Genomic DNA, 27,796 nt, shown 5'->3' with positions numbered 1-27,796 from the left:
AAGATTATCTCAGCAGATCCATACAATCCAAGTGAATGGTGATCCACACAAAAGCACAGACAGTTATAGTAAAAGACTCCAGTGGTTAAATTAATGTCTTCTAAAGTGATACAATCACTTTGGGTGAGAAACGGATAAATATTTAAGTACCTTTCACTATAATTGTTTACTTCCATTCGCTCTCAAGGCGCATTCATGAGAGGACCAGAAGAGCCTCTCGTGTGACTAAAAGGGTTAATTCATGCAAAAAATAAAATTCTCTCATGATTTACTTTCCTTTAATTCAACGCAGATGTGTATGACTTTCCTTCTTCAGCAGAACCAAAGTGGAGATTTCTTTTAAGCACATTTCAGCTCAGTTTGTACATACAAATGGGTGCCATCAGGCTGCTGGCCATTTGATGGTCCAAAAGTCATATTTATGCAGCATAAAATTAATCCACACAACTCTAGTCAATCAGTTAATGTCTTCTGAAGCAAACCAATAGATTGGCGTAAAATAGATAAGAAAAATTGATAATTAAAATATTTTAAACTTTAAAGTGTTACTTCCGCACAGCACTCTGGTGTTGTTTGAAATTACTAACTCTCGCTTGGTGTTGGCTCCTCTGTTGTGTACAAGGCACGTGCTTCCAGGCATCATTTGTGGGTTTTTTGTTTAAGTTAATAAAGTTGTAATTATATTTTACACAAACCTATCGATTTGCATCTGAAGGCATTAATTGATTGACTGGAGTCGAGGATTACTTTTTATATTGCGTAAATATGCTTTTTTGGACTGTCAAATAGCCAGTATTGTATACACAAGCTCAATGACCCTCACAAAGTTCTGTGCACTATCGCATATGTTCTCATTAAAAACAAAGCTGTCTAATCAGCATAATAAATCGATTATTTACACCGCGTCTATGCCTTGATTAGATTGGGAGCATTTTTGTTTTGTCGTGTTGCTCATTTGCAGTGCATTTACCATCTATGTTCAAAGCATGTGGTGCTATATGCAATGAATCCGAAATAATTCCAAAATGCTTTTTGCTTTTGTTCTACAGATTCTTTTGAGTGTCAGATGATGTTTCTTCAGTATTAATTTTGTATGCCACCGCAAACAGAGGTGGAACCTAAAGCAAGCATCTGGGCATTAAAAATGCTTGGGTTTCAAATTTGGGCATTAGGCTTGTCATTACTGATAGGACAGAGGACTAATTTAAGCAGCTCTGATTGGCCATTGGCATTTCATTGCTCAACAGACATGTTAGTTATTGGTTAGGATACTCAATTGCTGCAATTGTTTTCAGACAGATTGTTTCACTTTTAATTGACTAATCACAATTCCAGTGGGTCAGAAGTTTACATACACCAAGTTAACTTTAAGCAGCTTGGAAAATTCCAGAAAATGATATCAAGCCTTTAGACAATTAGCCAGTTAGCTTCTGATAGGTGTTGTACTGAATACTAGGTGTGTCTGTGGATGTAGTTTTAAGGCCTACCTTCAGACTCACTACCTCTTTGCTTGACATCATGGGAAAATAAAATAAATCAGCCAAGACCTCAGAAAAAAATCATGGACCTCCACAAGCCTGGTTTATCTTTAGGAGCAATTTTCAAACACCAGAATGTGCCACGTTCATCTATACAAACAATAGTACACAAGTATAAACCCCATGGGACCATGCAGCCATCATACCGTTCAGGAAGGAGACGCATTCTGTCTCCTAGTAGTTTGGTGCAATATGTGCATATCAATCCCAGAACAACAGCAAAGGAACTTGAGAAGATGCTGGAGGAAACAGATGGGCAAGTATCTATATCCACAGTAAAATGTGTCCTATATTGACAAACTGAAAGTCTGCTCAGTAAGAAATAAGCCACTGCTTCAAAACCACCATAAAGTCAGACTGCAGTTTGCAAGTGCACATGGGGACAAAGATCTCACTTTGTGGAGAAATGTCTTTTGGATGAAATGTCTATTCAGAGAAAATAAAAAATTGAACCATTTATCCATAATGACCAACATGTTTGGAGGGAAAAGGCTGATCCTGCAAGCCAAAGAACACCATCCCAACCATGAAGCATTTGGGTGGCGGCAGCATGTTGTGAGGGTGCTTCGCTGCTGGAGTGACTGGCGCAATTAACAAAATAGATGGCATCATGAGGAAGGAAAATTATTTTGATTATATTGAAGCAACATCTCAATACATTGGCCAGGAAATTAAAGCTCTGTTGCAAATGGGTCTTCCAAATAGACAACCTTTAAAGTTGTGGCAAAATGGCTTAAGGACAGCAAAGTCCTGGAGTGGAGTCTTGGGAGTGGGGTCCGTGTACTTGGCGGCCAACGGATTTTCGTTTTGAAAGGAAAAAAACAAAAACGAAAAACGGCCCGTTTCCCAATTACCATTAGTAAATAGGAAAACAAAAAACGGAAAACAACCCATTATTCATTTTGATATTAAAAAACGGAAAACAATCTCGTTATCCGATTGTCCTTGATGTGTTTACAGATGGAAATCGGAAATCAAAATACGTCGTAATCCTTAATTCTGCGTTGGTATTTTTTCATGACCCGGAAAGTGAGAAGTTACGTTTAAATTAATTCACAGATTCTACCCAGTAAAGTGTGTGCTTAAGCGGTATAAACCAGATATTGAATCTGAATGCTCTTTCTGTAAAAGGTCAGATGAAGATATTTGCCATTTATTTTGGAAATGTTCGTACACAGAAAAATTCTGGTCAGATGTCCTTGAATTTATCCAAACCTTTTTCATTACGGATTTCTCATTTTGCTTTAAAGATGTTTTCTTTCGTGTGTTCCACCTCAAGACGGACAAGGAAGGAAAGTATTTAATTATTAATCTTTTATTTCTACTCGCTAAATATCACATCCATAAATGTAAGTTCAGGGGCTCTAAACCCTTCTTTCCTTTGTTTGAGAGTGAAGTCAATGAATACTTGGACTCCATAAGATATTCAAAGAACTGTAAAGCTCTGAAGACTGTGCAGACATATTCAAATCTTGTGACATCACGTGACTGAATGAAATTGGAACTTATAACTGTAAGTGATGCTATAAATTGGACTGCTTGTTGATTAGCCTTCCTGGACTTTGCAGACCCCACTGGATATGATTTATTTATGTATGTACTTTATTTTTGTATAGTTTATGTATGTACTTTATTTATGTATAGTTTATTTATGTATGTATTTGTATGTGTTTGTAACTGCAATTGCTGTCAAGAAATAAAACAAATAAATAAATAGTAAGTAGTAAGCGGTTGTCATAGATACACCTATGAGCGGAAGTCATTTGAACATCAATGAGACCATAGACAGTTAGGAAATGGGATCCGTGTTGAAAAGGGAATCCATTTTTGGATGTGATCCTTTCCCCTCTGAAGAGGCCCAACAATGGACTGAAACTGAGTTTGGTTCTCACTTTGACATGTTATCACTGTACGAAAATGTGGTTCACCATAACTACAGCCCTTTTAAAGATGCAGTTAGGTCTCTTATTGATTTCACCAGAAGGTGTGTGTGACCTGCAGTGGTCAATAAAGAAGCAGTACTAACAAAAATAACATTTATTACAGCGGAAACTGTAAAAGTGGTTTCAGTTCATAACAAGATAAATTGCACTAACAATGCAGTAACTGTGATTGTTTACAATGAATACACAGCACTTACAATCTTTATTTCTTTATAAAGTCTTTGTTTTAAATGTAATTTTCATGTAAAGAAGTTGAGCTTTTGTCTAAAAATCTAGCTCAGCAGATCACAATAAAGAACATAACATCAGTTAATCTGTTTTAACTACTTCCTTTTTCTTTTTGATTTCAACTTCAAGTTGGCCATCAGGACAGAAGTTGATCCTGACAAGTCCCTGCTCAGCACACCACCTCCGCACACTCCTCTCAGAAAACCCCCGTATCTTTCCAAACTGTGAACCCAACGCAGCTGCTATATCCCATTCTTTCGGTTTTTTAATATAAAACTAGCATATTCATCTAAAAACATTTTTACGTCCGTATCATTCTAACTGTCTATGGTCTCATTGATGTTCAAATGACTTCCGCTCATAGGTGTATCTATGACAACTGCTTACTACTTACGATCGCTTCCGGGTCACGAAAAAATACCAACGCAGAATTAAGGATTACGACGTATTTTGATTTCTGATTTCCATCTGTAAACACATCAAGGACAATCGGATAACGAGATTGTTTTTCCTTTTCCGTTTTTTAATATCAAAACAAAAAACGAATAATGGGTTGTTTTTTGTTTTCCTATTTACTAATGGTAATTGGGAAACGGGCCGTTTTTCCGTTTTTGTTTTTTTTCCTTTCAAAACGAAAATCCGTTGGCCGCCAAGTACACGGACCGAGTGGCTATTACAAAGCCCTGATCTCAATCTGAATCTCTGAAAAGCATTTGCGAGCAAGGAGTCCAGCAATCCTGACTCTGTTATAGGAATGGGCCACAATTCCAGCAACTTATTGTGAGAAGCTTGTGGAAGGCTACCCAAAACATTTGACCCAAGTTAAACAATTTAAAGGCAATGCTACCAAATACTAACAAAGTGTATGTAAACATCTGCCCCACTGGGAATGTGGTGAAAGAAATCAATGCTGAAAGTCTTTCTACTATTATTCTGACGTTACTCATTCTTAAAGTAAAGTAGTGATCCTAACTGATAGGGAATGATTTAATGTCAGGAATTGTGGAAAAACTGAGTTTAAATGTATTTGGTTAACGTGTATGTAAACTATGACTTCAACTTTACATTTTGACTTTAAAAAGTGCTTCTGATCTCAGTCTGATAGCATCATGCTCATGTCAGTAGGTTTCCACACATGGGTGGCCATCACTACGCTTCTCCACCTATTCTAACTAGCAGTCCAGTTTGGGATGTCCTGGCCTGTGAGTAGTAAGGCAGGTGTGTGGAGGTCAAGGACACAAAGAGGGAAAGGGAGGAGGGTAAACCCACTGATCAGCTCTTAATGCTTGCAGTAATACCTCAAAGGCTCAGGGCCTAAATACTGCACAGCTCTTTCTCCTAGCAGTGTTTGAGAAGGGAGGTGGGCCTAGTTGGTAATTTGAACTTTGTCACTGGTGCCCTTTTTCAAGGAGACACACCACGTGAGGTTGTTTTCAGTGATTTAAAGAGGGCTCTATGCTATTTTATGTATAATTTATGTTGTACTAATAGCATTTGTTCCTTATTGCACTTTCTTATGGCTTAAATGTCTTTGAACAGTACCCAAAGGTTTTGTTTTTATGTTTCTGTACCAGAAGGATTTGTTTGTACTGTGTGCCTAAGGCCAGAAACATTCTTTGTGCAAGTAAGCATCTGCAGATGCAAGCACTTGGCCAATGCATTACCAACGTGCAGTCTGCTGATACTTAAGGTGTGTTCTTGCATTACTGTGGCGGTAGCCAATAGATTTGCCTTAAAAAATTTGTCATAAAACTGGATGTGGTATTATTCAGGTAGGTTGATATATTGACTTAATTGTTCTGCAATATTCTCTTTAGACTGTAGCTCCGCCATGACAGTAGTTTGCTTGAAAGAGAAAATTCTCTGTAGAAGTATTATTCAGTATTCATTATTATTATTAGAGATGCACCGATTGCAATTTTCTTGGCCGAATCAGATTTCCGATTTTTTTTTACAAGTGTGACCTGCCGATACCGATTTTTTAAAAAATTTATTTTCTTACTAAGAACTATTATTGACCGCATATACAAAATCTACCTTTCTTCAATGCTTAATTTTATTTTCATAATAATATAAATTATTAAGCATTACAATTTCCCCCAAACTGCTTTAAGTTTACAGGATCTTCTCTCACTTAAACAACTCTCAAAATAAAGTGCTCTGTGACTGGAAAGAGGTAGAAATAACAATTAACTGCAAATTAATTGCTTTATATAACAAAACAGATGTCATTTTCCACAATTTTTATAAATGGACCTTTTTCTCTTTATTATTCATCTAACAAAACAATTCCAAAGATTGTTGTCCAATACGCTCAACATTGACATTAAGCTTACGTTAGATGTCCATATATCAGTTGTAAAACTAATTGCTGCTTCGGGATCAGCTTGTAACCATACCTGTCAACACTCCCGATTATCCCAGGAGTCTCCCGTATTGCACACCCATCTCCCGCCCCCTCCCGCTTTTTTATTTCTCCCGGGAAACTCCCGTAATTTGTATGGCCCAAACCACGTTATATGAATAATCACATCAATATATTATTCCAAGGTTGTCCAGTTGCCAGATATTGTATGAAACTCATCCTACTCACACAAACGACACATCATACAAATTTCTAATAATTTGTGACCTCAAACTGGCAACCAAAACCCAGCTGCTCTGTTGATATCTGCGCAGGCAGTAGATGCAGAAAGTTGAATCAAGCATCGCTGGTAGATGGGAGGAGAAGACTCAGGTGGTGCTCCGGCCAAAAAATAAAATAAAATATATATATATATATATATATATCACACATACACACACGTACACACACGTACATTTAACAACAGCTGGAGGGAAGAATTTAATTTCATATCCCGAAGCCATATCCACAATACCTTTTGCAATGTGTGTCGCACTGATTTTAATATCGGACATGGTATTTTCGCTGCTCATACCAAGGAAAGATAGGAGAGGCTGCTGACTTGTGGCTGGCTCCGAGTTCTGGCTAGCTTTAGCCGCTTTCCCTTTTTTAAAATGGGCATTTTCAGCTGGGTGAGGGTGTTTTAAGTGTCTAAATTAGGTTTGTTGTTCCAAACGTTATTTTGGTGGTTCTCCCGCGATTTACTTTATTCTTACAATCATTACAAATTGTGAACTTTATGTATTCTTCACAGTGATGAGCTTCCACGTGAATGACATGTTTACATGCAGCTGTGACGTTATTGCCTGCGCCGCTGGCAACAAAACGGAATCGGAAAGACGTGAGGCTGACCGGCCGGTCACCGGTCCGGGCCGAGCATGCGGAAAATCGGCCGATTCTGGTCCCTGGCCAGTTGATAGGTGCATCTCTAATTATTATACAGTTCACACTAATGTCTGCTATTGCACCCCTTGCGGCAACATCAATAATGGAACTCATACTTGTGTGGAGTTATGAACTGTCTGACACATTTCAGAGCACAACACATGAAATTAAGCTTGCATAGGTAGAAGTGTCTGCATTCACGTACTTGTGAAGAGTATGTTTCCACCTTAATGGTCATTGCAGGCATTTTAAGGATGTGTGAAAGGCACTTCCTGATGTATGGTATTGTCTTGCTTTGCTGTCGCTGCGTTCTCTGGAGCAGACCATATTCATTTTTCATAAGTCTTGCCACATTTTATGTGATGGATTTACCCACCTAGTTGGTTTTAATGGTGCAAAATTTAACAGTACGTACAGTTACAGAACGTAAACCGTATTTATATTTGTTTTGCAAATATTAAGAATTTTTCGAATCGTTAACAGTAATGAATAAAAATGTATTATTCATCAACAATAATAAACAAAGTTGTAAACAGCTTGATACTCAGAAAATAGTCTACAAGATGCATATTTTTCTTCAATTAAAGCTTTATTTATACAAAGTATGATTTTTGACTTACCAAACATTCTAATGCAACTTGAAAACGTGAACATCGGAGAAAAAAAATCCTTACTGTTGTAGGATACGTGAAAGAATGAAACAGCCACTGAAGTTAAGAGCATGTAGCCTGCTGTTAAAATATGATTTAAATAAATACAATTACGAAATGCGAGTATTGGTGTACAGTTCAGTGTATTTTTAATACTTTTAGGTTGTGTTATAATTGACATGAAATTACTGTATTCCTTTTAATAGTAACTTTATAGGAAAGTGTATAACACTAAACTAGTGAGCTTTTCCTCTGCTTTTTTTTGTTGCTTCTTTCTGAAAAATGAGCCGACAGTCACTGACACACTGACTCTTTCCATGCAGGTGGAGTCATTCATATTAGACCAGGAAGATCTGGATAACCCAGTACTAAAGACTGCTTCAGAACTGCTCCTGTCCAGCGCCACAGATGGAGCCGACCTCAGAACAGTAGACCCAGAAACACAGGCCCGGCTTGAGGCGTTACTAGAAGCAGCAGGTACATCCACCGGCTGATCCTGATATTCTCGCATTAAGCTGGCTGATTTATTCTGTGTCTGTGCATGCCTGTGCTCACAACTTTTCTGTTTGTGTTAGTCCTCAACAAATATTCAACATGTCTTTGGAGTGCTGGGCAGAGTCGCATTTTCGTTTAATGGGTCTTATTCATAAAACACAAGCATAACGAATGTGTAAATCGTACATAAACAACTATGTAAATTGTCTCATTAAATTCAGCTGGAATTACAAGCAATTTACAAAAATTTGTTCTGCTTGTGTTGCATGAATAAGGCCCAATTTGTTTTAGGTTTCAGAGCAAACAGTTATGGAGAGTCTAAAAATTATGCTGTTTCATGATATTATCACATTACAACTATCAAAAATAAGATAATTTCCAAAGCAGTTCTTTTTCAAATTTTCAGAGCATAGCCACAATATTGATCTATTTCTCTAACGTTTGGCATATATTATGAATCGAAATATAGAGCTCTATCTAGTTCGCTCGGTTACCATGTTTACAATATACCTAGATCTACTGCCATGTTTGAGCCACACAGAGGATGCGACAGACTCTGCAGGGTTCAAAGGCAGAAATACCTGTATACCCTGAGTTAGCACTTAATATAGATCTGCATATCCTTTATTCCTGTTTATTTTACATGCTTTGCATTCTGTAGTGTTTTTATAGTCTTCATGGCTCAATGTGAACTTTTGTTACACATGAGCACTGAAATGTTTACGATCTACAGTGCTGCATAAAGGTTCTTAGGAGAGCTTGGGGCCATTGTCACAAAGCACACTTAGACCTTGTTTTTGTTAAACAGGCACAGTATGTGCTGAACGTTTCAAATGTATTTTATAAACTTGGAATTTAGTGGCTGATTGTACTTTGCACCAGGTTATGCCATGTTCTGTCGAACCTGTCTGCGTTTGTTGCGCCATTGTGTAGTTAGTTTGTGTTGGTTTGGGTGAGGCCCAGTGTGTTAGGCCTGCTCTCTACACTAGCCTGCCCTGCCCCATGAGCGGATAGTTATCTCACATAGGAACCAAAGGAGAGATTAACAGCAACAATAGATTTCCATACAGCAGCAGGAGCCTCACTCATGACTCAGCACTGACCTTTAGTACACTTGTGTGCACTCTTATCTGTATGTGTGTGTCTTCATCTGTAAATGTGAGTGTCTAATACTTTATCCATCTGTGGATGTATCTGTTGCAATGGAAATCATAAGGAATTTAATGATTCCAATTCCATAACGGTTCCATTAATGGTCCTTTTTTGGGGGGTGCAATGCTTGTTGCATTTTCTGCCTTAAGCAGTCTGTTGCAAAATGATGAGAGACTTAAAGGAATAGTAGCCTAACTGATTTTCTAACCATGTTTGTTGCTTTATATACTCCACAGAATTTGTTAATACCCAACATGATTTTAACATGTTGTAAAATGGCCACAATGTTTGGCTTTTAGTAATGCTCAAACTTGCTTTATGATGTCTGTTTGAGTATATCTTATAGGGCTGCAACTAACGATTTTTTTGATAATTGATTAATCTAACGATTATTAGAACAATTATTGAAATGATTAATCATTAGCTCTTAACCGATTATTCTGCTTGTGCCCCGGCTTAAATGGTTGTATTAAACGTGCTTACTAACAATAAAGAGGAAAAACAAATAATCTTTTAAAAATACCTCTAAATGACATTCACTGAATTAAAGGAAAAACATTTTTTTTTATTACGTGTAATTCAGTAAAGAAGTTCACTATAAAAAAAAAAAAAAAAACTATTTCTATCAAGTGTTTTTGTCTTGTTTTCCATTTAAAATTGTCTAAAAATCCTTAAAACTAAATACATTTACTTGAAGCAACATATAAGATATTTAGACTTGCTTTAAGAGGATGTATCTTAAATATAAATATATTTTGTATATTCTTTTCACTTGGTTATACTTCTGCGAGTGCAGTAAAGACAAAATATACTTCTGTTCAAGATCTATTCTCTAATGTCTCCTACACACTACACGACTTTCAAACTATCGTGGTACTATTCATATTACACAACTGTCTGTCTTGTCATAAGTTGAGAAATAAGTTGTAACGTTTTCAAATTACACGAGGAATCGCCGACATGAGTGAACACATTACAAAACATTTCAATGTTGACGAATCCCCGACAGCTCTGCCTGGACTCCAAATTACGTTTCACAACAGAGTACAGAAGTGATACGAGATATGAAAACAAATGCATGATCATGTTATACATTTCAGAATATGATATGTATGTTTTTAGTCACCTAAAGGCACCCATTTGCTTATCTGACTGTCCAAGAGAATTGGTAATTTCTCTCCAACACTTCTCTTTCTCCACCCGGTTGTTTTACAGTTCAGATGAAACATCATATCTGGTGCTCCTGCCAATGTTCCACAAATTTTTCCTCCATTTCTTCAGTCCAATGAGACTTTCTTGATATCGCATCCATGCTAGTTGATGTTCTGATGTTCTACACAGGACTCACACTGAAACTTCCCATGCCCCGTTTCTTGCTCTCTCATTGGCTGTAGGTCAACACTGCAGTTGTATTCAGTCAAAACATATTTTACACTGCACGATTTGGAGTTGCAGATAGGTCCAGATATTTAACATGATAAATATCTTGCTGACATCTGCGACACGTCAAAATAAAAACTAATCAAAAACGTATTTTGTTGCAATTTATAATGGGTTGAAGACTTCCCTCTCTCAACTTTGTTCACTTCAATCCATCTTTATCTCACAAAAAAAAAAAACTCTTATTAAAACTGCGTATTGTCAATTTTCTTCATGATAAGAAATGCACAGTGACACATATATTAGGATTCAATAAGACGCGATGTATCACGTTATAATCTAGCTTTAGCAAGTGCAGGCTTGAGGGATGAGCATCCCCGCGACAGAGTGTGTATAAGCCGGATGCAGTTTCAGTCTCTCCCCCTTAGATCGGGTCATCTCATAGAAGAGGTCTTGACCGCATAGAGAAATTATAGTTTCGGAGTTTGTAGTTAATTACATTACGTGACATGCTTCTGTATTAATTGAACTTTAATAAAGCTATAATCTATTAAATATAACTGCATTTAAGATGTAACACCGGGGTGTTTCCTTTAAAGAACATAATCGGCATCGGCCAATATCCAAGTATATCAAGCCGATTATTAGGCAGGCGCATCTGTGGGCAGCCTAGTGTTGTTGTGGAACACGTGTTCGACACACGCTGCCCCTAGAGTCATTTTCCAGCAGAGTGAGCAGACCTCATCCAGTGCCTAAGGATGGAGCCAAGTTCCTTGGAGAAAACAGTAAGGATTAAATTTATATAACTTCTTTATATTTAATTTAAAAACTTTTGATATGTTACTGCCAACTTCAAGAAAACACGCGACAAACGCGATAGGCGACATGACGTTCGGCTACTTTGGATATTGATACCGTAGTTGAAGTTGCATTATCACAGCAGAAGGGTTGCTATCATGTCACAATAAGGAAGCAAGAATTTTGCAATTACAGACAGTGAATCTGAGACTTGTATTTGTTCTGTTTGTGTGTCTTATATTTGAGAGGGTTGTCACTCAATGCAGAGAAATAAGTAATAAAAAAGATACCAACGCGCTATAGGCTAGTGAAGGACTGGCTTTGGTATGCTCGGACGTTATCGGTTCTGCTGTCGGTCCTGGAGAAATTAAGAAAATACATTTATTATTGCTATAAAGAGAAAGTTATTTTATCTCGCCAGCCATTTCTATGTATAATAATATGAAACCATTTGTCTGTGATGCAATTTAGCAATTCGCAGTCAGAGAGAGAGAGAGAGAGAGAGAGAGAGAGAGAGAGAGAGAGAGAGAGAGCTAGCTCACGCGGTGCCACAGCGAGCACAACACGAGCCCTGCATAATGAGTGACAGAACGAAACATTCAAACGTAGCCTGGTTTAGATCTGTGATATTAGTCTTATTTTATTTTAGATTTCGCCTTCCAAAGATTATAAAAATAATATTTATACATAAGCCGCATTCTGTCTAGCACAACTTCCTTCACTGCAGTGCACTGACATTTCTCCCTAAAACTCAAACTTAACGTCAGAATCAGCACGATCGGTGATTGTTGTAAAATGCTACTGTTGCTAAATTGCGGGACGCGTTTAATAATAAAAAGAGCGCAAGAGATACCGTTCCCAAGGCGGCGCGCACTCCGAAACAGACAGCAACGAGACAAGCAAAGTATAGGCTATATTGGGTTTAATGTGCGCATCTAAACGATCAAATATACACAAAAATATGTCAAAACGACCGGCTTGGAGATTCACTTAAACACAGTTTATGTCTTAAATGGACGTAGTTATGGGAATAGTTGGGAGAAAATATGCTGCATCAGGAGCCTATTAGACTCGGTCTTAAAGGGGAAGCTGTCTAATAATAAACATGCAGACGATTGAGCCATTACTGCAAATCAAACAACAAAAGGTGAAGAGAAAATCACTTACAACTCTTGAATGAATAACTTATGCATTAATAAGCATTAATCTATCTATGATAAACTATGCAGTGTTATTTTACAATTGATTACTTTATTAGATTTCTTTTTAGACCACACCTGAACAGTAATGTTAGTAGACCTTCCTGAAATTAAATCACTGTGCCTATATAACGTTTATCTTAAAAAGAACCGTTAAGAATACAGTTAAAGTACCGGATCGATAAGCAGTATCGGTAAGAGTAGTAATACCATTAAAACCTTAACGATACCCATCCATGCCTGTGCTTCTCTTGGATGCTCTGAATATTGGATTACGTGTCTGGATTTCCCCTAAATTAAAGCTGCATTTGGATCTCAGCCTTCGTGTCTCGGAGCAGTTCGTAACACCTGCTTTGTTTATTTAATATATTTGTTATACTTTATTTATACAATATGTTTTTACATTATACATTTTTATTTAAGTCTACAAGTGCAGATTGGTCAAGTGTTCAATAAATGTATTTGTTGAGAAATTTTGTCTATCTTAAGTAATTATTTGTTACATTTTATCTTTCAAATAAAGGTTCAAATAAGAGGTTAAAAACAAGCACATATCGGCCAAATATCGGCCAAAATAAATCGGCAGCAATAATCGGCCATCGGCCGACCCGGATTTCAAAAGATCGGCATCGGCCTGAAAAAAACAATATCGGTCGACCTCTAATCAAGAGTGCTCCTGCATTTACTTGCTTGCTATTTTTATATAATTCCCTCATACTTCATACCTCATCCCTCATGCGATCTACATCACCTAAAGCTGTGTTGAAAGTTCAGAGTGCATCTGGACTGTGAGCTGTGTAATTCATCCTCAGTCAGGCGCAAACTGCAGTGCTACTCTCATGCGTCATCATTAGAGTTTAATGTGATCCCGTGTTACGTGAAATGAGATCAAACGACTATTCGGCAATAAAAAAAAATTTCATCATTTCAGCCCTAGTATCTTATGTTCTTTACTGCCATTTGTTGATAACAGAAAAACACATATCAATCACAGATAGTGAGTGCAGAACTGGCAAAGAAACAGTGGAGCGATTCTCTCGTATATGGCTTCTCATTTCTAAAATTGTCCCTTTTACTTGCATCCTGTCAGCTCCCTCTTAGTTTATGATGAAAAGATTCAAGGAAAGGAATCAAGGATGGACGAATCTAAGTGAAATATTTTTTTAAAATAAAATGTCCTGCTTATTTAAGCGTGATTTCAGAGCGTCGTCTTTTTCAGAGCTGCATTTCCACGGATGCTTGCTGTTATGTTGTTCAAATTTGAGTTATTGATCAATTAAGAATAAATCCTAATAATTCAAGATACACTCTCAATATGACAATTACAGGTAAAACAGTGGTAAAACATGAATTATAACTATTGTGTCAGATGTTAAGGGGAGGAGAATTTATGTATGCATCAGGTGCTTTGACCCAAAAGATTTCCACATCGAATCCACCTTCGCATCCTCGTTAATGCCTCTTCATAAAGCTTCCTCTGTCATTGGTTCAATAAGTTTTCATATAAACATGCACTCGATTAATGTCATTTTGCCATGTTTTGCTGTGTTTTTAGACACTGTAAAAGAACTGTTAAAACCACGTCGTGAGACACCTGTGTTCTGCCTTATTCATTGCACTACATCTTGCTTTTATCAGCGCAAGAATGTGTGTGTGTTCTGAATCAGGGTCAGAAATTATCAAAGGCTCAGGGCAAAAATGCAACTGAAGCATTACAAAAAGGACCCTGAAATTAAAAATGTGGGGGCAAATTTGTTTTTTCACTTATGATTTCTTATGTTATTTCGGATATATTTCCTTTTCTATTCTAGAGCTAATATATACACAACATGTGAAATTATTTGATGTACATTATAATTTATTGGTAACCGCTTCTGTGATTATTCAGGTTGAACATGTATTTTAAGGAATGTATTATCTGAAGTATTTGAAATAACACAATGACGTCATATGGTTATAAAAATATGCCCTCATAAATCAACACTCTAGGGGGCAAAATATTGACTTAATAGAAAAGTTCATTTCTGTCACTAGTCGAAATAGCCACTTTTAAAATGCTTTAGCCAATAGTTACATAAATGCTTAACATACTCAAGAAAATAATAATAATAAAATGATTCTCTTAAAGTCATCACAATTAAATGCTTCGGTGGTGTTTTGCTCCCCAAAAGTCTCTACAATAATTGTACACTTCATTACTTGTTCCCATTTCTGTGTGTACCCTGAGCTGACATCCTGCAGGTACATTATGTTTGAGCTCTCACAGTGGATGGTAAATCCAAAGGAAATGGGACATACGGATTCTGTATTATGGCAAATGCACCAAATCTGACACTTTTTTTCTGGTTATTATTGGGATTTTGATTCAACAAACTGCATCTGGGATTTCATTAATTTGCAGACAGTTGTTTTTTGGAACTATCGGTTATTTGAAAAATGCTATGGCGATTAGTTGCAGTTTATTATTATTGTTTTATTTTTGATAATTTCATCATTTCAAAAAAAGGCTTGTTTATACTAAAAAGTCCTGTGTTATGCACCAAATCTTTTTTCTGGTTATTATTGGGATTTTGGTTGAACAATAAATTGCATCTGGGATATATATATATATATATATATATATATATATATATATATATATATATATATATATATATATATATATATATATATATATATATATATATATATTAGGGCTGCACAATTAATTGAAATGAAATTGAAAGTGCGATATGACCTTTTACGATTATGAAATTGCAAAGTCTGCGATTTTAAATAAATAAATAGTCTGCTCCCTTCAAAGTTTATTTGCACTGCTCAGTCCGGTCTATATTAAATTAGAGGATTGTTACAGTGTTTTCAGAGCGGTTCTGTGCTCCACAACTCCCTCTCATGCTTAGAGTACCAGAAGTGCTCCGAGTTCCATTCCGTTTGCTTATGTGCACTAAATGCTTTATTTAATCTAAACTGGCAGGTCTTGCATGAATCGTTTTTTATTATTATCTGCGGTAGCAGCATCTCAGTCTCCGCAAGGCACAGGTATCATAATATCACAGAATACAAGATGAGGTATAATTCAAACATCTTTAATTAAATGATTGCTGAGCAAACAGCATTAACAGTAACACCTGTAGAGTCCAGAAACGGCTCTTTATTCTCCTGTCATTTGTTTAATTCACGAGAGAGTGTGTCGCACTTATTACACTCCCCGTGGAAACAAGTGAAAGCTGAACTAATATTACCAACATCCAACAAAATGAAAAGGAACATACAGTACATATAATAAATCTATATCAAATATTTAGTTACTATAATATAATGCATTGCTAAATTAAATATAATAAAATAGTTAAATTAATGGTGACAAACTAACCAAAATTTCACTTTAAATCTAATTTCACCAATGGGTTATCAGTTCAACTTCAGTTTGACATTAAGCCTAATTTATTAGGACCATCTTATATATCTTACAGTAAAGAATAGTTTGTATAAGCCTACTAGTTTTTAAGGCCTAGAATAAAGAGTTGCATTAAAATTTTGTGTATGCTGAATTATTCAATCAATCAACCTTATTTTTGACAGCAAAAACTAGGCATCAACTATGGTTTTACCAACAGGGAAATTTAGTTAACCCTCTGGTGTCTAAGGGTGTTTTGGGCCCTGGAGTAGTTTTGACATGCCTTAACATTTGTGCTTTTTTCAGTTGCTTAAAAACATATTAATGGCTAAAGTCTGATAACACTGTATTCAGCACAAACTGGGCTACAATAATGTGAGCAACATATATGTACAAGTTTGTATTTTTGAGAAAATAATGTTTATGCTGGGTTTTTGAAAAAACAAAATTAAGTCATTGTAATAAGGCCATATAACACATACTAAACATTTGTCCACAAGCCTTTTGAGAACTGGATCTCGTAGCATAGAGTTTTTGACAAAATTATGTGAAAACCATCCTGATCACTTATTCATACAAAACAATATACTAATTTAACTTTTGTAAGACAATTTTAGTGTTAGAAAGGTCATATGCGAGGAGGAGTGAACTATAATGAATATTGAGGTGATTCACACCTGAGGAGACAAAAGACCCCTCCGCTGGGACTATGAATGAGGAATGTGAGGAGACTTAATGATCAAAAATCAAGTTTTAACTAAAAAAAAAGTAGTCTATACATTTTCTTTACATAAAGACTTTACTTAATTTTATACCTACACTACCATATAAACGTTTTAGAAGAAGTCACCAAGAATGCATTTATTTTATCCAAAATACAGTAAAAACTTTTATGATAATGAGGCAGCATAAACATTAGATAAAATATATTCTAAACATTCATATAATTTTATATCATATTACATATCATATTTATATCATACAGCATACAATTTAAATAACTGCTTTAGCAAAAACGGCATTTAAATGTAATTAAAACTTGCTTATTAGGAGTCATATTTCAAATGTCAATACTCTGAATCCTGGCTGGCAAGTCTGGAATTAGTCCCACTAGTAAAATATGTACACATATGAAGTAGCATGTCAACTAATGAAAACTAAATGACTTAATCATCCGAAATTGTATCCTCGGCTGGATCAAGTCTCTCTTCAAAATACAAATGTTCATCGGAGTCCCGCACTTCTTCTGAGGAAAATTGTAACTCTTCTTCACTATCCAGGAGTTTCCTTGTCTGTGTATCATGCTGTCTTTCAAACGCACAGAAATTAACAAACTTGTTGTTTTTAAGACACTGTCGGGACGTGTACCATTTACCTTGATCGCTTCAGCACATTAGCGTATGAATGGCGCACTCTGCTGGTGGGTGTGATCACATTAGTGATAATTCACTGAGCCATTAAAAACTATACATCGCTATGTTTCATTCAGATTACATTGCAGGAGAATATTTGTTTCATGTTTGTGTGATAAGTATTCGCAGAAGTTCAGTTCATTTTTGTGACATGTTTCAGAAATATGCTCGTGAACACAGAGACTGCTGAAAGCTCACCCTTTTTATTTTCTGTATTTTACAAAAGCACAAGGTTTTGGTGTTGTTGTGAGTGTACACAAATAAAAGTACACCCTTTATAGTCTCTAATGATGACTTACACTTATCTGTATTCCCCAAAATGACAGAGTATTTTAAGTTGTTTCCGCTGTAATGACGAAAATATCCAGCAGGACGCACCGGCGCGTCCGTGGACCCCTGAGGGTTAACGGTGACATTGAGCAGAAAGCTTACATATAACCAGTTTTGACAGAGCTGCTGATAAAAAGTTAAATGTTCAGCATCGATTGATGAGATGAAAATTGGAGATCGGTGTCGTATGTTAAAATCCTGATTTGAGAATCCCTAATTTTCAAGTTGACTATTTCAAAAACTAATGATGATGATTAGTGGGCTAAGATCCTGTCACAAAATGGACAAAAACACGTACATGGTGGATGGTAACATTTGGATATGAAGAAGACTTTGTTTCAATGTTTATATATTTATTTGTTTGTGGTTGAACTGAAAAAAGGTCTCAGTTTGGTTATTTTTAAGAGGGCTAAAATGTGAAAACCCCAGTAGCCTTTTTGCAGTTGAACATGAGGAAAACCTTACCATCATAATCGCAGTTCAAATCACAATATTTTTTCGAAATAATCGCAATATGACTTTTTGTCCAAATCGTGCAGCCTAAATAAATATATATATACACTCACCTAAAGGATTATTAGGAACACCTGTTCAATTTCTCATTAATGCAATTATTTAATCAACCAATCACATGGCAGTTGCTTCAATGCATTTAGGGGTGTGGTCCTGGTCAAGACAATCTCCTGAACTCCAAACTGAATGTCAGAATGGGAAAGAAAGGTGATTTACGCAATTTTGAGCGTGGCATGGTTGTTGGTGCCAGACGGGCCGGTCTGAGTATTTCACAATCTGCTCAGTTACTGGGATTTTCACGCACAACCATTTCTAGGGTTTACAAAGAATGGTGTGAAAAGGAAAAACATCCAGTATGCGGCAGTCCTGTGGACCTGAAAATGCCTTGTTGATGCTAGAGGTCAGAGGAGAATGGGCCGACTGATTCAAGCTGATAGAAGAGCAACTTTGCCTGAAATAACCACTCGCTACAACCGAGGTATGCAGCAAAGCATTTGTGAAGCCACAACACGCACAACCTTGAGGCGGATGGGCTACAACAGCAGAAGACCCCACCGGGTACCACTCATCTCCACTACAAATAGGAAAAAGAGGCTATAATTTGCAAGAGCTCACCAAAATTGGACAGTTGAAGACTGGAAAAATGTTGCCTGGTCTGATGAGTCTCGATTTCTGTTGAGACATTCAGATGGTACAGTCAGAATTTGGTGTAAACAGAATGAGAACATGGATCCATCATGCCTTGTTACCACTGTGCAGGCTGGTGGTGGTGGTGTAATGGTTTGGGGGATGTTTTCTTGGCACACTTTAGGCCCCTTAGTGCCAATTGGGCATCGTTTAAATGCCACGGCCTACCTGAGCATTGTTTCTGACCATGTCCATCCCTTTATGGCCACCATGTACCCATCCTCTGATGGCTACTTCCAGCAGGATAATGCACCATGTCACAAAGCTCGAATGATTTCAAATTGGTTTCTTGAACATGACAATGAGTTCACTGTACTAAAATGGCCCCCACAGTCACCAGATCTCAACCCAATAGAGCATCTTTGGGATGTGGTGGAACAGGAGCTTCGTGCCCTGGATGTGCATCCCACAAATCTCCATCAACTGCAAGATGCTATCCTATCAATATGGGCCAACATTTCTAAAGAATGCTTTCAGCACCTTGTTGAATCAATGCCGCGAGAATTAAGGCAGTTCTGAAGGCTAAAGGGGTCAAACACAGTATTAGTATGGTGTTCCTAATAATCCTTTAGGTGAGTGAGTCTATATATATATATATATATATATATATATATATATATATATATATATATATATATATATATATATATATATATATATATATATATTTTGTAGTTTGTAAGGATAATATCCTTATTGAAGGTGCTATGTGAAGCAAAGCAGTGTTTGTCTAGTTGAAAAAATTCAAGCAAATTGCTTCATTTTCTGTCTTTGGATATCAAAATAAGCTCATGGCTGTAAAGTTTTCCATGTTGTGCCTCTTGTTGTGCCTCTCGTTGTTGAGAAGCTAGTTAGCTCACTTCGATGCACTACTGTGATGCAAAAGGTCAACTGGAAATTGTCTTCGTCACTTCCTCAGCTGACGTACTTTCTCCACCTATTCGATTACGCATGATGTCATGTATACTTGGACAGAAATATAAAGACTGTAGCTTGACTATGCAGAAACGGTCAGTAGTTCGATTAAAACTGCCCATGTAAACTTGATGTCATAATTTTTTGGTGAGCTGTGACTTTCTCACGCTTGACTTGGATTGAACCATGAGTCAAATGGAATACCTTTGTGCAGCCTTTGTCTTTTGTTTTATTTTTTGGAACTGGATAGTTTGTACTCCATTGACCTGCATTGTACGGATATACACACATCAAATCTCCATCAAAATATCTTTGTTTTCTCTGCGGAACTGAAACAAAGTCATACGAATATGAGATGGCATAAGGGTGAGTAAATGATGAGAATTAGCATTTTTGGGTGAATTAGTCCTTTTAAATATATATATATATATATATATATATAAGGAATAGGTTCTGAATAAGAGACTCTGGACTACCTGATACCATGAGCATGATATGTTTTGCATTATTCCAGGCTGTCATGGGAAAGCAAATAATTCACTTCCTGGCTGAGGTTTGGAGCAGGTAGTTAAATATCCCCTTAAAGCTGTATGTTGCTGCTCTTTTGAAGAGGAGGGACTATCCTCTATGCTCTGATGTAATTTCGTTTTTTTATTATTAGCAAAACATGCGTATATATACACACACACACAGAGCGAGAGCGAGACAAAATAGTGCAAATCAAATTTGAGTCTTTAAAAACTGTCCCTGGTTTGCCGTAGATATTTTATTATTGATTTGATAGACCTTTTTCTTCATGGTAACAATCAACATTGCTTTTGAATATTTAAAGTGTGTTATGCCATTTTGAAACTGTGTAAGCTTTGGAATTTGAAGATCTTAAATTAAGGCTTCTGCATGTTATAGCTAACCAACATTTGTATTTCCTGTGTGTGCGTTTTGTGCCTGTACTAACCATGGATGCATTTGTTCTTGCTGGATGGCGTGTGGCGTTGGTGTGGGGTTGGACATTGCAGGCATTGGTAAACTCTCCACTGCTGATGGCAAAGCCTTTGCAGATCCAGAGGTGTTGCGCCGCCTGACGTCGTCGGTAAGCTGTGCACTGGACGAGGCTGCTGCCGCCCTCACGCGAATGAGGGCCGAAAATACACTCAATGCCAGCCAGGCCGACAAGTAGGCATCTTTTCTCTCTCACACACTCACACACACACACACACACACACACACACACACACACACACACACATATTGTTTCTCATCCTACATCCACACATCATGATCTAACATTTATAATCAATCAGCTAGAATTACTTAATATCTAATTCTGAGACCAAAGCAATTCTAAAGATATTTAATGATTCTAAATGTCTCAGTTTGAATGTTTAAACCATACTTTAAATTGTGAGACCTTGTCAAGAACTCTAATATCTGTAATTTGACACAAGCAGCTGTACAGATCTTGTGATTCCTTGAGCCATCAGTTAGAGTATTTAGCTTAGCTTCACCTGCACAGTCGCAGTAATTGTAGTAGTCTGGTTATTTTTAGCCGTAGCCTGGCTGAGGCCTGCTCAGACGGCGATGTGAATGCAGTACGGAAGCTGCTGGACGAGGGACGCAGCGTCAACGAACACACAGAAGAGGGTGAGAGCCTGCTGTGTCTGGCCTGCTCGGCTGGATACTATGAGCTCGCACAGGTACTGTGTACCATTTTGCACACTCACACTAGTGCTTTGTGCTACTGCAGTAACGAGCACACAATACTTCCAAGCCTGACAGCATAATGTCAAATAAACAAAAAAAAAAATCATAACATATCAGTAGTTTTTAAAAGATGAAGTGTGCAATTTCTGCATCAATAGTGACCCCAAACAGAATGCACAAATAATGACTGTCCCTCCTAAAACTCACACCATAGGTTGAGCCAGTGTTATGGCCACCCCAATCAGACCGCTCAAGCAAATAGTTAGCAGTTTTGTTTGGTGCCTCTAGTGGAAAAGAAATTATGCACATCGACTCTCATTTTCCGTCCAAATTTTCATGTAAACATGCTCTGAGCTTCTCTGATATGTAGGTTGATCTGACTTTAAATAATTAATGCTTGTAGGTCTTGCTGGCCATGCAGGCTAATGTGGAGGACAGAGGGATCAAAGGAGACATCACGCCACTTATGGCAGCTGCAAGCGGTGGTTACGTCGACATCGTCAAATTGCTCCTAGTGCACGGAGCCGACGTTAATGCACAGTCCTCGACAGGTAATATTATAAACACCCTAGCCAGTGCTGTATACACATGAAGGGATGTTAATGCACTCAGTCTTAAAGCCTCACATTTAGACTTGGGCATACAGTACATTTACCTTCATGTTAACAACAAATACCTTCATTGCAGGTAACACAGCCCTGACATATGCGTGTGCGGGAGGCTTCCTGGATGTAGTAAAGGTGCTGCTGAAGGAGGGTGCCAACATTGAGGATCACAATGAGAACGGTCACACTCCCCTAATGGAGGCCGCCAGCGCAGGCCATGTGGAGGTCGCTCATGTGCTCCTGGAGTACGGCGCTGGAATCAACACGCACTCCAATGAGTTTAAAGAGAGCGCACTCACACTTGCCTGCTACAAAGGTGCACTCCAATGTATAATTGAGTACTATGAATGTTCACTGTAAATTAACATTCAATTATAACTGAACATGTTCAAACAAAGGTAAAAATATTAGAGACCGACCGTTGTGAAATGTCAAGCTATTCATCACACTCTTGTGTGCTATTGGAAGGACATAAATGAGATTAAATTACCATTCAAAACTGCATGAATATTCCAATAGCTGTGGAACATGTACATTTCTTTCTGAATAGAGGCTTAGCCAAAATGTGGACCTTAATGAGAAAATGGTACATGCAAACATGGTCATTGATTTAAAATGGAATATATAGTAGGGCTGGGCGATATGCAAAAAATATTTTCGCGAGATCCTATTATATCTTCAACCCACCTGCCGAATATCATGATTTTTTTTGGTTTTATTAATTTTGCTATAAAATTAAAATGTATTATCAAAGCTGTATTTTGCATACCACGGTTTCCTACATTGTTACATCAACTGTTCCTGCTATTATGATAATAGTAATATTTAGGCCTTGCTCATGTTTATTATTTTATTTTTTTTTAAGGTAAAAAAACTTAACACAAAAAACTTTTCTAAATTCAAATTACACTTTAAACTATGAAAAAGCAAATAATGAAGTGATCGAAAAATCGTATTTAACCACCTCCCAAAATCGTGTGCCTGCGTGTGTTCCTCCAAGACTTTGTGGTGTGGATCTTTAAGACATTCTTTAAAAGTATGAATAAACCAGCTCTTCGGGAAAATTTACAAGTTTGTGTTAACTTATTTGCTCTGCAAACTCTATGCAGGCTTTGGATTTTTAGGACACGAGTATTTCAGAAGGACCAGGGCAACAATTCAGTTGTGAGGATTGGTCCACTGGTTCATCCAGTTATGAATGAATTATTCAGTCACATGATTTTTTTGTATCTTGTATTCCTGTTAAATTCAATAGGAGTTAATTCGGGAAATGTGTTTCCATCATAGTGTATGCACGTTTCTTCTTATTTAATAAAACATTTATCCACCTCAAACAAGTGTATACGTTTTCCATGTGCATTTTGGAGATTTTATTCGCATCTTGGTGTTTCCATCCAGCAGATTTTATGCAATATCCTAAAATGCGCATAAAAAAAAAGCATTGATGGAAACATATCTATTGACGTCTTTTCTTTTATCTGTTCTTAAAAATATAATAGTGTGTTTCTTCAAGCACACATGTCTTTGTGACACAGCATTTCTTGTCATGTGTCACTCGGAGATGTCTTGCAGCTGGTCACCCGCCTGTTGTGGGGATGAGGAGCTTGTGAACTGGATTCAGCCTCGTCGTATTTTGCGGGTACTAGTTTCACACCCTGGTCACTGTTTAATATATTTGCAGACTTCCCAGATCCATGGTTTTGCCATTTTCCAATATTGTCTATCATCTGTTCACAAGCTGCATCGGGATCTTTGTAAGACATCGTCGATATCCGATTACATCGTCCTATTGCCCAGACCTAATATATATATATATATATATATCAAGTTTTTTTGGTTTTATGGTGGTACTAATTGACCGTATCTTCTCTGTCCCTCAGGGCACTTGGACATGGTCAGGTTTCTCTTAGAAGCAGGAGCCGACCAGGAGCACAAGACGGATGAGATGCACACTGCACTCATGGAGGCCTGCATGGTAACACCACCTGTTGTACACTCAGACCTTTTAGCTACTGTTTGTGCAGCTTTGTTTAGTTAGTAATTCACGGATGTGTCCTCTGTAGGATGGGCATGTGGGGGTGGCAAGGCTGCTGTTGGATAGTGGGGCGCAGGTAAACATGCCCGCTGACTCATTTGAGTCGCCACTGACACTGGCTGCCTGTGGGGGCCACGTGGAGCTGGCAGCGCTGCTGATCGAGAGAGGTGCCAACCTGGAGGAGGTGAACGATGAAGGCTACACTCCACTGATGGAGGCAGCTCGTGAGGGCCATGAAGAGATGGTGGCTCTGCTCCTGGCACAAGGTACTAGTCACTGCAGCACCCCCAGTTTTCTTGGTCGTGTGTTGGTTGGTCCTGTTTTGCAAATAGTTTGTTCAGCATTTATGTACTTTTAGTCTTAATCATTATAAACTATAAACTTGACATGAAAGGAATGTCTGGGGTTACATACAACTTGATACAACGCATCAACAGTTTTTCTGGCTTGCTGTTGATTAGCACCAAAATGTGGATTCCTCTCTTAGTTTGAAGTAATATGTGAAAACACAGCCATGTGAATCAGTGTTGGAATAGAAACATTTACAAAATCTCTCTGTCCAAAGAAATGTTCTTAATCTTTCCAAAAATATTTACAAATAAATAAATGTTGCTTTCACATTCTGTCTGCATAAGCAGTGTTTACATCTGGCATTCTCAGTCTTTTTTGGTTTAGGTTATAAACATTTCCACAGAAATAAACTATACACCTTAGAATATAATTCTATGAAAATTACATTATTTATAATAACACATTTGACAGTTTAGCCTATACCAAATCATTTTGGGACCCCTTAATTTGCTCAACGTGACTAATGAGAGGGCTGTGCTACAGCTTGTCGAATTCTGGCATTATAGTTGATTTCAAATCCACTTTGCATGGTTCTTGATCATAATTGTAGTTAAGTACTGAATCCTAGTTCACACAATTAAGTGCTAGCAAATGGTGGCAGCTACTTGGTGTACTCCGTGGTACTTCCACTAGGGATGCATGGGAATAACATCTTTTGAAGTGTCCTATCGCATGATCTCCTACATTTCAGATCATATTTTAAAGATGCTGCATAATGAATACATGTGTATAGCCAATGTCTATAGAAACAATTATGGACAAACAACTTCAAATAATAGACCAGTTCCCATGACCCCCATCTCCATCTCTGGTTTGCAACTCCAAGATTGAGAACCTCAGTTTACATGGAACAGAGTTCTACAAACTCAATCCACAGGAATTGCTTCAGTAATGCATAAACAGAAAACAATCCACCTCAAATGGATGATTTTAGCATTAACAGCCCCACCAACTCATCTCCCTGCTGAGTTAATAATGGCCATATAGACTAGAACTCAACCTCAATTGTTGTTCAGTGTGTGACCAGTGAGCTTCTGAAGAATTCTAAATACACGGAGTGTGTTTACATGCATGATCTGACACCCATTTTGCTTAGTAAGCAGACATTGTGTGTGGGCATGTAAACACCATGGTTTCCCTTTCAGGGTAAGGACATGAAATGTTTAAGCTAAAAATGGTTTACCTTTATCAGGGAAGGGCACGAACGGTTTAAGCAAAAAGCATTTGGAACACACATATTTTTGCAAATTCTCCTGATTTTGCGTTGCATGTAAATACCTTCACCTGGCTCTCATACCAGCTTATCTAATGTGCAAAAGCATTATATGGGTGCATGTTTACTTTTCAGTGAAATGCAGAGAATAACCCAATTATTTCAAGTTTCATTTAAACACTTTTCTTGTGTTGTCAAATTTGATTGAATATAAGCAAATTTTTGGTAGTTATCAAAGCATTGTTGTGCATATGCATTGTCCTGCTCTGATCCAACATTTTCCCCAAGCACATGCAAAGGCACATGTCAAATGCTTACAAATGTTCTCCATGGTGATTCTTTTATTGTATTTAATGATCTATTTCATATCTATAAGATGGTATATGCTTGCATTTTATTATTTTTTACAGCAAGTCCCATAGAAAACACACATTCAAAGATAAAGTTACCCCATTAATTGCATCCTAATTAAATTTTACAAATGTTAATGTTCGCACAGTGCTCCTGTTCTCATTTGAACAAGTTTTATATGACTGAATCAGAGAGAGGCATTGGTTCATCCATTCAAAAGCAGTCTGTAGAGTCAGCTAGAGAGACACCGCCCAAGTTGTATTTACTATAGAATATTCCTTAAAACAAAAAAATGAAATTTTACAATACAATTGTATTTTGTTGTTTCTAGGTGCAAATATTAACGCTCAGACAGAGGAGACACAAGAGACGGCACTGACTCTGGCATGCTGTGGAGGCTTCCTAGAGGTCGCTGATTTCCTCATCAAAGCTGGGGCAGACATTGAGCTCGGGTGCTCCACCCCGCTCATGGAGGCTGCACAGGAAGGGCATCTGGAGCTGGTCAAATACTTGTTGGCTGCAGGTGAGGCCTTGCATCCAATGCAAGTATTGAAAGAAGATGCTACCTGTGACAAAATGGAAATATTCACAAACCTCTTTCTCTGTTCAGAGGCTAATGTCCACGCCACTACAGCCACAGGAGACACTGCTCTGACATACGCCTGTGAGAACGGACACACAGATGTGGCTGACGTGCTGCTGCAGACAGGGGCTGATCTGGTTTGTGGATTTAATAATTTGCAGTTTTTAAGATTATATACAGTACTGTGCAAAGGGGGAAGTTGTGAAAAATGTATACGAGGATGTTTTTGAAAATAATGCTAAAAATCAATTTGATAAATCAATTAACTTCAAACAAAATGCAGTAAACATGATAAATAATTGGGGTACCTTTAAAACCGCAATAAATTGCTTTGGTACAATATTGGCAGATCAGTGTTTCCAAGCATCTTGGAGAACTTGCCATGTTAACTTAATGCAATTAATAAAAAAATACTACAATAACACTTAATCATGCCCCAGCAATCTACATCTTAAACATATATTGTTCATGATGCGAAATGCTGATAAAAAAAAACGGCGTGATGCAACAGTTCAAACAGCAATGGCCAAAGATGTCATTGGTACATAGAACAACAATTTCAAAATATTGCAGGTGGAATACAAGAACGCTATTTCGGGCAGATTGACTTGATTTTAAAATAAATTTCCTCTGGACTGTAAACCAGTGATCTGCTTAAGTTCAATGATATGGAAACAAAACATAGACTATGACATTTACAATATATAAAGCCAGTTTTATTAATATATATATATATATATATTGAATAATTTGCCAGTCTGACACAATAATATAATGTCTACCAGTTGTCTTTATTTGGGAACTTTTCTTAGCAAATATTGATATGCAATTAATTGGCATATCATGTAATTCAATTGAAGTTTTAATCGATTGACAGCACTTGTTTTAAATAATTAATGTCTGTTGCTGCTGACTTATTTTTTTCCCCTCAGGAACATGAATCAGAAGGGGGCAGGACTCCACTGATGAAAGCGGCCAGAGCAGGACACCTGTGCACTGTGCAGTTTCTCATCAGCAAAGGCAAGTTGTGA

General features: G+C 37.3%; 1 protein-coding gene across 4 annotated transcripts in view; it reads left to right on the top strand.

Annotated features, from left to right (window-relative positions):
• The window catches only part of ankhd1 (ankyrin repeat and KH domain containing 1), a 72,970-nt gene that overhangs the window by 29,438 nt on the left and 15,736 nt on the right, over window positions 1–27,796 (top strand). The window contains exons 2-11 of one of the 4 annotated variants that reach the window (XM_052103971.1): window positions 7,972–8,125; window positions 20,976–21,099; window positions 21,473–21,620; window positions 22,031–22,178; window positions 22,315–22,548; window positions 24,113–24,207; window positions 24,296–24,533; window positions 26,514–26,705; window positions 26,793–26,902; window positions 27,698–27,785. In XM_052103971.1, the coding sequence (XP_051959931.1) occupies window positions 7,972–8,125; window positions 20,976–21,099; window positions 21,473–21,620; window positions 22,031–22,178; window positions 22,315–22,548; window positions 24,113–24,207; window positions 24,296–24,533; window positions 26,514–26,705; window positions 26,793–26,902; window positions 27,698–27,785 (1,531 nt within the window). Of the gene's footprint in view, window positions 1–7,971; window positions 8,126–20,942; window positions 21,100–21,457; window positions 21,621–22,030; window positions 22,179–22,314; window positions 22,549–24,112; window positions 24,208–24,295; window positions 24,534–26,513; window positions 26,706–26,792; window positions 26,903–27,697; window positions 27,786–27,796 lie in introns of all 4 variants that reach the window. The other 3 variants (XM_052103970.1, XM_052103969.1, XM_052103968.1) reach the window with 3 other exon arrangements.

Source organism: Xyrauchen texanus, chromosome 34 (assembly GCF_025860055.1).
Source record: "Xyrauchen texanus isolate HMW12.3.18 chromosome 34, RBS_HiC_50CHRs, whole genome shotgun sequence".
In the NCBI taxonomy this organism is placed as follows: Eukaryota; Metazoa; Chordata; class Actinopteri; order Cypriniformes; family Catostomidae; genus Xyrauchen; species Xyrauchen texanus.
This window is presented reverse-complemented; position numbering and strand designations above follow the sequence as displayed.